The 12,227-nt window shown below is 37.5% G+C and overlaps 1 protein-coding gene across 2 annotated transcripts in view; it reads right to left on the bottom strand.

The window, feature by feature from the left end:
• Positions 1–11,959, bottom strand: part of STXBP5L (syntaxin binding protein 5L) — a gene marked incomplete at both ends in the record, with an annotated part of 176,517 nt that extends 164,558 nt beyond the window's left edge. For both annotated transcript variants that reach the window (XM_079546881.1, XM_079546882.1), the window contains one exon: positions 11,777–11,959. In XM_079546881.1, the coding sequence (XP_079403007.1) occupies positions 11,777–11,959 (183 nt within the window). The remainder of the gene's footprint in view (positions 1–11,776) is intronic.
• Between the last annotated feature and the right edge of the window lie 268 nt (positions 11,960–12,227).

The following is a 12,227-nucleotide window of genomic DNA, read 5'->3' as shown; positions in this document are numbered from 1 at the left end:
TTAGTGTGGAGAAGAGGCTTGGGGAGATCTCATCACTCTCTACGACTCCCTGAAAGCAGGTGATGGCGAGGTGGGGGCCTCTTCTCCCAAAAAAGTAGCAACAGGACCAGAGGGAATGGCCTCAAGTTGCTCGAGGGAAAATTCACGTTGGCTATTAGGAAAAATTCCTTCTCTGAAAGAACAGTCAGATGCTGGAATGGGCTGCCCAGGAAGGTGGTTGAATCACCATTCCTGGAAATACTAGAAAAATGTTTGATATTGTATTAGGAGACGTGGTTTAGTGGGAAAATATTGGTTGTGGTGGACAGTTGGACTGGATGATCTTGGAGTTCTTTTCCAACCCTTAACTCTATCCCATAGAATTCTATGATTCTAAACTTGGATAATAAATAATTTCTTTTTAAACGTATGCTTGGGATTGAAAAGTTTTCTAGAGTGAGCAGAATGCAACTTTTTTCAGATATTTTATCTTCATGATTATCCTGTTCATGAATTGCATTAGCTGAACCACTCAGTAGACCCTACAGAACAACTTCTACAAGAACTGCCTTTTACTCATCAGGTCCGCAATTTGGGAAGTTGATGACACCTACAGTCTTATAACTACAACTGTTTTCTTTTGTTCAGCTGGAAGCACTTAAACTGATGTTCACAAGTAGCTTGGGAACAACTACATGTATCTTTTTTTGTTAAATAAAGACTTCCTTAAGAGAAATGTTACTCATCTCACGTTTTACTTATTGCTGATAAGGGATGTCTTAATTCAAATTACTAGTATCTAGACTGCAAAAAATCTAGAAACACGTGCTACTTCAGTAAGCTGTAGTTTTAATAAGCTTAATCAGGATTCACTTTTTATGTTAATGCAGACATTTCTTAAAGATCTCCACAACTCTGTATGTTTGGTTTTTTTTTTTTTGCGGTGTGTGGTTTTCTTTTTTGTGTAGTTTTGTTGGTTGGTTTTTGTTTTGTTTTACCTTCTCATCTTCTCAAGTGGTAGAATTACTGACAATTACTCAGAATTTGATTATCATAATCAGAATTTGATATTTGGCACCTGAGCTGGTACTAGACTTACATATACTGTAAAAATGCTTTTACCTCTCATGTCACCAAATCATCAGGAATTATAAAATCTATTTTCCAGTGTATCTGATGTTTGACCTAACTTCACTACTCATTTTCTATTATATGCAATACTTCTTTACTCTTGTGAATAAATGCTCTTCTCTACTGGAAAAATACTTATATTCTAGAAAAGATTTGATTTTTTTTTTTTTTTTCCTCTCCATTTCATTGATATTTAATTCTGACTGGAACTTACAGCATTGCTTCTTAGATCTAGGAATGTAAAGATCAATGTTTTTAAAGCCTCATTTTCATTCTTGCCTGTGTGTTACCATCATTTCACATGTTTGTTTTCAGTATTTCTGCAATCTATGTAGTCAGACTTATCATTTATCCGGGTCCTGTTTTGTAGAACTATGTTTTAAAAGCACAGACATATACATCTCTCCAGGATCACAGCTGAGTAAATATTTCTAAACTCTGGGATTGACTCAGAACTGCTATACCCATTTTGCAGCCTTTTTTTCAAATCAGAATATTTGTACCTGGAAGTTCTGGTGCAGGCAAAATTATTCAATTTGTAGAAGAAAAAAAATACTGTTGAAGTTCATTTATCCTCCACATAAATGACAATTTTGAAGTAAAACACTTATACTGGTTATGGCTTCAAATAAAGGACAAAAACAGTTTGGAAGAAGAACAAAGCTATAATGTACACAGTTAAGATGGAACAAAACCGTTATGATTGAGTTTTTAACGTGAATTAGAGCAGTCTCAAAGGTGATTATAAAGATCAGGCCTATTAAGCAGAGGAATAATAAGCTGTCAAACTTCAGTTTCCCAGCCCAGTGTAAGAAAAAACAATTCTAGAACTGTGTCTGGGCTTCCTCACAGCATCTATTAATAGAGATGAAGAAGAGGGAAAAATTACAAACGTGATGCTAGGATGACAGAAAATTCCTACTTAATCTGCACAGTGTAGATAATTAACAATACTGACCAAAACTTTCAATAGTCAGTAGAAAATGCAAAACAAAGTAGATTTTTTTCCCCCCAAAGCAAAGCTATCCCCATAGCAGGCAGAACCTGAAGAAAGTATCCTAAAGTATCAGCCTGCGTTCTCCTAAATACAGGGCCTACCTACCACAAACATCTTAAAAGAGAAGGTGCTCAAACGAGAAAAAAAGCAGACAGCAGATGGAGCCAGGATTGCTTTTTGCCACATCATCCAGATTTCTTTTTTGTCTCCTTTTTGGCACATAGCTTCTAGAGACAGACTGTGCTCCCTAGGACATGCAGTTTATATACAATATTTGAAACATTTTATTTGAAACAAAGCAACTACAAATGTAGCTACGATTTCAGTATAAATCCTCATTCCTATTTTAAATCTGATTAAAATTATTTCAAGCAAATATTCTTTCAGTGAATTCCAAACATACACACACACACACACACACACACACACACACACACACACACACACACACAAATATATAAAATAAATTTACTTAGATTTCCTATATTCATTTACTATTTGGACTTGCCAGCATTCTACCAACAAACACTTTTGCTGTACAAAATATAACAGTATGTTTTTCAGTAGCCGAAAAGAGAAAATCTCACTAGCAGTAACATGCAGTATCCAGTGCAGTTATTTCATAGTGTATAATTTGGCTTTTCAGTACTAGGAGTTTTTCTTAACTTTTGTTACATGGTAATTTATATTAGCCTGCAGTCATTATTTTTTCAAGGTGATTTTGTTCTTTTCTAAATAACTCCAGAAGATACAGGAGTAAAATCTGTTTTAAACTGTACCAATGGAATAATAAGGAAAAACTGTTCGTGCTGGTCTGCATAAACATAAAATGCGTGACTGACATTTTGCAGATATCCTGCTTTGCATAATATTTGACAGCAAAATTGATTTACTTAGCTAAATAATTTTTGATGAGATGTGTACTTGTTTAAATTGAACTACGTAGTCTAAGCCTGTGACTCAGGATGTAGAATCTATTTCCAAATTGTGGTCAACATGCCAATACAGAAGTCTCACTGAAGCAAACGCTGTATCTGCTTGTGGAGCAGGGAAAGAAGCTTTAACACAAACTTGCATTGCTTCTTGCTCAGCAATCTATGAAATATTCAAGAAAGGTAAACAATTACACCTTTCGTTGAGGTTATAGCGGTGAGAAGTGGGTGATGGATGCCCATAAAGATGTGTTGTCATGCATTATATCCTCACACAACGACATCCTTCCTTTCTATGCTTCAGTGCCTAGATTCTCTGATTGGTGACAGTATTCTCTGCTTACAAAAGATAGACACAGGACAAGATGTTAGTAGGCTTCCAATCCAAGGCCACAAAAGAAACACAATTTTATTAGCTAGATTTTCATTTTTCAAGGGAATAATTTTTCTTAAAAATCTAACCTCATCAAATCTCATGGTTTAACCTAGGTGTTAAGTAGGTGGCTAAGTACCACACAGTTGTTCACTCACTCTCCCCCCCCCTTCCCAGTGAGATGCAGGACTGAATTGGAAAACCTAAAGTAGAACCTGTGGGTTGAGTTTAAACTATTTACTAAGACAGAGAAAAAGGACAGTTATGACTACATATACATATACATGCAAAAAAGGGAGGCAAATGGAAAACTTAAGAAATTGCATTCACTGTTCAGTACATATGCCATAAGAGGCTTCCCACTCTTGCTAGTGAAACTGTCAAGAAATAGAACATCAGCTGTTTATAGAAAAACCTTCTTTCAGCTGTAGTGCAAAATAGATAAATGCCATGAACTTTAATGAACTTAGCTTTGGCTTTAAGGTAAAATAAAATTAAAAACAAATCTAATGATTTCAAAGCACAGTTTGGCCTACCTGCTAAGGGGGAAACCAGCTTTTCATTACTAGTATTTCCAATTGTGCCCACTTTTTATTAATAATTCTTCTAATAACTTTTTACTAATGATTCTATGTAATTAATAATTAATAATCTTCCTACCTTCTTTGCACACTGTACGTTTTATCCTTATTTAGAATTTAATCTGGAGTTACTGGCCAGCAGCTCATCTCACAGATGAGGGAGATACATTCTGAATGAAACTGAGGTACTTGATGGCTGCTTTTTGCTCCCTCACAGCAGTGAAATACAGCAAATCCTGAATGTTAGTGTTCCCCCAGTACTGACCAAGATGGTACCAAGGGGATAGCTAGCAGGCACAAAGCAATACACACTATATCCAAAGACCTTAAGAATCAGATCACTGTTTACATAATCACATGCCGTTATTCCTGCCTTTGCCTCAATCAGTGAGCAACTAAAATATAAAGAAGGAGAAGCAATGAATGAACCAGGTTTCTTCGGACCTACTACAATGAACTTTTATCCACAGCTACAATGGAATATTCCTGCAGTAAAACTGATGCAGGGTAGCTGAAACTGAAAGCACATCCCTATCCTTGAAAAATGCAATAGATGGACTAGGTTGCACAAAGCAGACATCGGAGTTTACTATGTTTGACTTTATGCAACGTCCAGTGGTTAATAGGGAAATTTTCTCACAGGAACTATGGCAAAGAATACAAATCACAGAATCACAGAATGGCCAGGGTTGGAAGTGACTTCAAGGATCATGAATCTCCAACCCCCCTGCCACAGGCAGGGCCACCAACCTCCCCATTTAATACTAGACCAGGCTGCCCAGGGCCCCATCCAACCTGGCCTTGAACACCTCCAGAGACAGGGCATCCACAACCTCTCTGGGCAGCCTGTTCCAGCACCTCACCACTCTCATAGTGAAGAACATAAAAGCATCCATCCACCCATCTGTCCCATACACTGCGTACTGCTCAAACCAAATCTGATGGATGATAGGAACAGACACTTTAAGAAAATAAGAAGATGCAATAAAGACTGGGCTGTTACACAAAGGTACACCCATTATATTTTCTACAGTAGCTGAATAACAGTCCTGAACTTCTGAGTGTTTGACTTCACAACATTAACTAACATTCTTACACTGCGGATGTTTTTATGAAACATAAGCAACAATGTTTAATTGATCTGAATCAAATTCTGCAACAAAAACATGTTAGCATACGTACCTATACCGGCACAATATCCCACTGAATTCAACAGGGCTATTCTTGATCACACACACCCAATAACCCAAACCCCTAAATATTAAGGATCATTTTTTTTCCTCCAATTCTGTATACAGTTTAACTCCAACGAATCATAAAAAGCGTACCTCTTCAGACTTTGACCCTAGCTACAGGCAACAGATTGTCTCTCCTATTTTTCACTACCCACAGACTTTGCTGGTGAACTGTTCGGAATGGACGCAGCACTGTACAAAGATAACATCTTATTGCATTTGAGCGTATTTACCAGCCATCTGTACCCAACAATACTGCTTTCTCTTCTCTCCACACATGCACATTACTCACACTTCTAATCACACGGACCTATAGCTTCCTCCTATCCTAATATATATTTTGAGAAATTAATATATTTATATAAACTGCTTTTATGAACACTGCGTTTTAATATTGTCAATAAACCAGTTAAAAAAAAAAACACCAAAAAAAAAAAAACAGAAAATAGGACATTCACAAACTATGATAATCCGTGCAACATCAATTTGTCCCCTTCTCGCAGAGATTAATCAAACAGTGCTCTCCTGTATTTTTCTCTCATCACTTTTGCCTCATTCCATGCATAACACAGACTGATCTGTTCTGTGGGCAGATCAAAGTTATTTTTATTGTTAAAAAAAGATATTGTCTGTCAAGCATGCCTATTTGGTACTGAATAGGAGCATGCAAGTTACAGATGAGATGGAAAACTGAAAAGGAAATACTATCAATCCTCTTATAACTTAGTTTTATAAATGACTGAGCAAAGGGCCATGAATTAAACTTTTTACATATGGTTGTTAGTAGTCTGTCAATTTTGTCATTGACCAGTTTGAGGTTATGGAGCCTGATGACAGTCAGACATCTTAGGTACAATTCAAATGTCCAGTCTGAAGCCATAATTTCATCGACAGTCATCTAAGACATGAAGGAAATTCAGAGTTTTTCTGACTATCTAAATGGAGAAGAGCCTAGAAGCTAGTCTGTAGACATGCAGGCTACTTGCAACAAAATGTGAAAACAATGGAGGCATAACTGGAAGATGCAAGCGGTATAAAAGAGGATGCTTAAAAATATAGACTCAAGGCAAGTCAAGCTGAACTCTCAAAACAGCAAATACTAGGCAACCTGGCTTTGTGGAACCTTCTGTGCCTCGGTTCCTATCTATACAGCAAGAACAATGATATGTCCATCTCAGATAAATACTGTGAAGATCAATTCATTAATGTTTATAAAGCTTTCCAAAGTACAGTGAAGAGCACTTCTGCTGAGAAAGCCCATGGGAAACTTAATACTTCAGTAAACTCTATGTATCCAAAGATGTATTGAAGTGCTTTCTGTTCAGCAAACATTATGTTCAGCTAAATAAGACCTACAGAAGAAGTATGGGATAATGCAATTAAAAGCTGTATTTGCAAGCAAACATCAGAAAATTAGAGTTTTCAAGTGGTTTGTTTTGCAACCTTAAAACTCTTAAAATGGTTTTGAAGCTGTAATTGCATGTGTTGGCCCTGAGGGTCTGCATTAATGCATTCAGGATTAGTATTTGACTAATGATCAAATAAAGGAATGCAGAAAATAAAGACACGTTGTTTGAAAGAAACAAAACAACTGTCCAGTTGTACAACTGTAGGTAGCTTAATATCTTCAAGTTTCCCTAAAAAGAAGCTTCCAATATGCTGTGCTCTGTACTGCTGATGAGCCCTATTTCAAATAACTACAAATGCTTTAAAAAGCAGAATACTTTACAATCATCACACATGTAATAAGATTACTGACATCTAATTACAGAAACATCACTTACAGCACTTACACTCAGAGATGTTGCAGAGTCTCCTTCTCTGGAGATATTCAAAACCTGCCTGGACATTTTGATGCATAACCCACTCTGGGAATCTGCTTTCGCAAGGACTGGATTAGGTGATCTACAGAGCTCCTTTCCAACCCTTAAAATTATGTGGTTCTGTGACTAGGAATCTACAGTTTAAATTTTATGTTCTATCCAAAATACAGGATGTGTGGAAAATCCTTCTCAACGTCATACTGTATTTACCACAGAATGAACTGAGCACTTACAAGTAAGGTTTAACGCTTAAAGTGGGTTTGCTCTGAAACGTAAAGCTTCACACAGGTATTTTTTTTGGCCCTGAGTGACCTTAATGAGACAACACAGATTAACCAAACGGCTCATGCTAACTGAAACGTTACAGGCAGGTTGTAACAAAGAACTTTTTTTATCCTCTATAAGCAAAAACACAGCTGCGTGCTACTGCACAATTGTTCTTAAACTGCCATTTGGAAATTCACCTTATTTCTATTGAACTGAAATGCATATTCATGCTGCACCTCCAGTTAAAATATCTACTTGACTGCTACCAAAAGGACTAGATGTTCGTCTTCATGGACTGTCAAAATGGAGTATTACCATATCTGAAATGATGAATAAAAATTTAAGACCCTGTTGTAGGAAATCCAGATAAATAATGTGTGTAAATTTGCATGATAAACTGAAATATCTCAATAAAATGTCTTTATGTAATATCACAAGGCAACATAATAGAGAAGTTCATCAAAACTAGACAGGTCTCTATTACAGCCATTATCCCAGAGGAGTGAAATGAGAGTGGCAGATTGAAAAAGTGAAACTGTCTTTGAAATTTGGCTACTGACCGGATGCTGACTGGCAGTCACAAACACATTAGAGTTTGGGTAATAATTCAGTGATAAGTTCAACTTACAGGTTCTAGAATCTTTTCTGGAGTATCTGGCTGCTGCAAACAGTCAAACAAAATACACTAGAATAGGCTGTGGGTCTAGTCAAGCACAACTCTTATTACCTAGTTACGGAGATCTTGGTTTCAAGCACTCTCTGCATAAAAGTAATAACATCTTGCTTTACAAATTCAACTCTATGATTGCTTTTGAGGAACAGCTCCTCAGTAGTTCCTTACAGGAGACTCATTTTCATGAAGATACACACCATGTGTTCTCAAAATCTGCATCTTCATGTTTAGTCAGTTTTCCCCAACCTTCGGTACCACACTGTAATTCACCCCCTACAAAAGTAAGAAAATCACTCTTTTCACCATTTACGTCCCTTCTCTCAAAGCTCTACTTAAATGATTTACAACATCCTAATTGATCCCGATTCCTGTATTAATATGAGATCTCTTCCTGCTGCCGTATTTTGATTTCTACGAGCCATAAACAGATACAGGATGGCTCAAAAAATCCTTGATAATAGACCTTAATAATAAATGAAGAAGCTAAGTCCACCACCCTTGAAATTAATGCAAACTTTACCAACATTCTATTGGATTGCATCTAGTTTTTGGCATGACTCTCCTATCTCACACATTCAATTAATTTGAATCATAATCAGTATTTTTACCACATGGATACCCAAGAAAAGCCTTAGATACAAGATGACCTACACCTCAGCTTCCAGTTGTCACAAAATACAGTTCTGCCAAAATTTCATATTACACGAGTACTTCCAGAAAGATGGCAATGATTCACTACTACAAGTACCAACACGTAAGTTTATGACACTTTAAAAAATCTGCAGCTATATCACGTGCAATAGTTTCACGAATATTTCATTTATATTCCGTCAAGACATAAGATTACATTAATGATTCAAACATAAATGGCAAAAGTAACTTATTGTAAACATCTCAGTATAAAATGAAATATTCAGCATACTTCTATAAAGGTTTCATTTTATCTTAAAAAGACACCATAGTAATTAGTATCTCAAAAATGTCAAAAACAGAGACAGCTTTCAGGTGCATTACTAATAAAACATACATTACCAATGAAACCAGTCTGCTGCTAGAGGATTCAGATCAGTTTTTAGTCAAGAAGACCTCCTACAAACTTCACAAAGGCAATTTATTTAAGTAAAGAATGCAGTGCATGGCCCTTTCATCATTAATGTATGAGTCAGCTTTTACACTACTTATCTAAATGAAGATTTAATAATCAGGAAAGAAAGAAAAAATTGGTTTGGGGTGTTACTCCAAGCAGAATCCATCTATCATGATTGTGCAGATCATAACAAACAAGTACTGCCACTAGCTTCCCTCAGTTTTGTGTGCAGCAGGATCACAGATCCTGGATCCTTAAACTGCAGCCTGTATTACTTATGTAACTTAACATGAAAACAGACAACTGAAAAATCAGAAGTTCTACGCCACAAAAGCTTTGGGAAGGTAAAGCTTGGACGACATGTATGTTTCGCAGTATTCTTAATCTTATACCTATCCATTAAGGTACAAATTACGGCTCAGACTGCGCACCCTATAGTACTGTATGTGCCTGCATTCAGTCCCACTGCCTTTGGTACACTTGCACAGTACACAATGCAGGACTGGGGCCTGTGAGTTTTTGTCAGTTCACTCAGACATGCTTGTACTGTTACTAAACAGCAACACAGCTCATTAAGCAGAGCCTGCTGACTAAACCTTGCAGTATTTCCTGAGCTCATAATCAGAGATTATTTGGGGAAGTTTGCTTTTAGGACGCTTTTGTACCTTGAAAAAAGGAAACCAATGCTTTGTATACCATAGAGTGGACTTCTGCAGTACCACGCATTCATAAGCAAGCGCTGCTGCAACCAAAAGCGCTCCCATACAAATATTTACTTTGCTGAAAGCATTTCAACCTGACAGCTACATCTCCAAACTGAATAAAAAAGAGAGGCAAACATTGTCCACTGAAATCTTCTAGAAGTGCTGTATTCCCGGGCACCCAGATTTCTAAGCAGATCTGTCAAAACCTAACAAAACTGCCTGCAAGAAATATCAAGCTAAAGGTGGGAAATACAAAGAATTAATTGATTTTGTTTATGAAAGATTTATCGTATATTTTGGCAAATATGCCACACATCTATCACATGAAATACAGATCCCTTGGCATTATCAAAGGAAGAATTATGTTGAGTCTTAGCCTTACTCAGAATTCTCAGAATGTCAGACCTAAAGATATATCAACGTAACTTGGTTATTTACATCACTTTTCTACTGAAGGGACAAAGTGGAAAATCACTGTTCTGGATATCTTGAATGTCATAAACTGTTGTAATACCGGATACATAAGCAAAAGGTGTCAAATTGAGCCCCGGTGTAAACAGGCACAACTGTAATAAATTAGCACTGTTAAACAGCAGATTAATTAATTAATTAATCAGGACGCCCCATGGTATAGAACCTATTCAAAAGGTCTCTCTGACTGTTCTAAGTGATAGGAGCTCATCTTTCTTCACCTGAACTCTGTATGAGTTTTAACACTCACTGTGTCTGAGAACAGAATAAAATCATCACATCTGCTATTATGAAAGCTGTACATTGCACTGGGACAGATCTACACACTCTCCTACAGTTTTGCCTTACTTGCTTATATTTCATCCTTCTTCCTTAAATACTGGGATGTGCTGAAGTGGGCTATAACCTAATTTTCAACTCAGTTGGTATCTGACTAATGAAAGCATACTTAATAGGTGAAGCTCTTGTAATAACATAAACTGCACTAGCTAAAAATTCTGTTTTTGCAGGTCCTAATGGATACATAAACAGGACTTCTAGTAAAGTCAACACAATTAATGTCAAAGTTAATGATAAAAGCATAGGACTAGAGGATAAAAATACAATCTGTCTTTTTTTTTTTTTTTTTTTTTTTTTTTTTTTTTTTTTTTTTTTTTTTTTTTTTTTTTTTTTTTTACTTCATTACCAAAGTACTACTTAGAACTCCAGAGCTGGTCAGAAATACCAAGTCACTTCTACTGATTTCATCGTGCACTGAGAGCTCTTTTGCACAAAACAGACATTAAAAAGAAAAAAGAAAAAAAAAAAAAACAAAAAAAAACACATAGAGATATTTTATGCTTGCTACTTGGAGAAAATTCCCACAGAAAGATCTAACCAATACGTAAAAGCCAATGCCAAACAAATTTGGAAACTTTCAACGTTTATGCCGGTCCATTAAGTTTACTGTCATAAAATCACAATCCTCAGCACCAATGCTAAAAAAACAAACAAACAAACCCTAAACACACAGCCAACCCCTCGCAAATAACAAAAGTGCTATGTTCAGCAATCACTATGCCATCTTTTGTTTCTAGCTTGTGCCTTTTTCCTTATGGAGGAGAAGAGGGTACTATAGTTAGGTTGCGGTTGGACTCGATGATCTTTAAGGTCTTTTCTAACCTGAGCAATGGGAGGAGGGGGAGTACAGATAGACAATTTTAAATGTCTGATGGCTTGTTATTTATACTGGTACCACCTGATTAGCTCTTTGTCCACAATCTTGCTGCTAGTTCGGAGACCAAATGTGTATTCTGGATTTGCCCCCGAATCCAGATTTCAATGAACGTACTGCTACTCAACCACCACCACAGACATCTCTGCCTTTCAGTACAAAGTCCTTATACAATCACTGCAGTTCTCAGGTAAAACAGCTCACTGGCATCCCATTTCTCCCTCCTTTCCCCCCCCCCCTCCTCCCCCCCCAAACCCCTTGAGCTACGCAGCTTTCCTTACCGCTACCCGAAGGGATCCCCTGCCCTTACCTTACAGGTCTGGAAATAATCCGAAGTTAGCGTTTCCTGGATCTCCTCCCGAGGAGTTCCCGCGGCGCCCGCAGTCCCACCGGGATGCGCGGAGCCTCCGCCAGCCCCACCACCGCCAGCGCTGCCACCGGGCGAGGAGGCGGTCAGACCATCCAGAACTTTGCGAAAATTGAATTTCTTCATTTTGGAAAAAGCTCGAGGAAGAAGGCGTGGGGAAGGCGATAGGATGTGCCGCCACACATCCAGCTACATGTAGCGAGAGTCCCTGACGGTCCTCCGAGCGAGGCAGCGCTTCAGCCCCTTGTACCAAACCGACTAATCGGTATTAGGTATAATTGACTGAAAAATACAAAGGCTTCATTTTGTCACGCTAGCGGGATGGGTCCTTTCGGGCAATAACAATAAAAGATCCACAAGCAGCAGAACTAAGCTTTACGCTCAGACACGGAGC

Source organism: Tetrao urogallus (assembly GCF_951394365.1).
Source record: "Tetrao urogallus genome assembly, chromosome: 1".
In the NCBI taxonomy this organism is placed as follows: domain Eukaryota; kingdom Metazoa; phylum Chordata; class Aves; order Galliformes; family Phasianidae; genus Tetrao; species Tetrao urogallus.
This window is presented reverse-complemented; position numbering and strand designations above follow the sequence as displayed.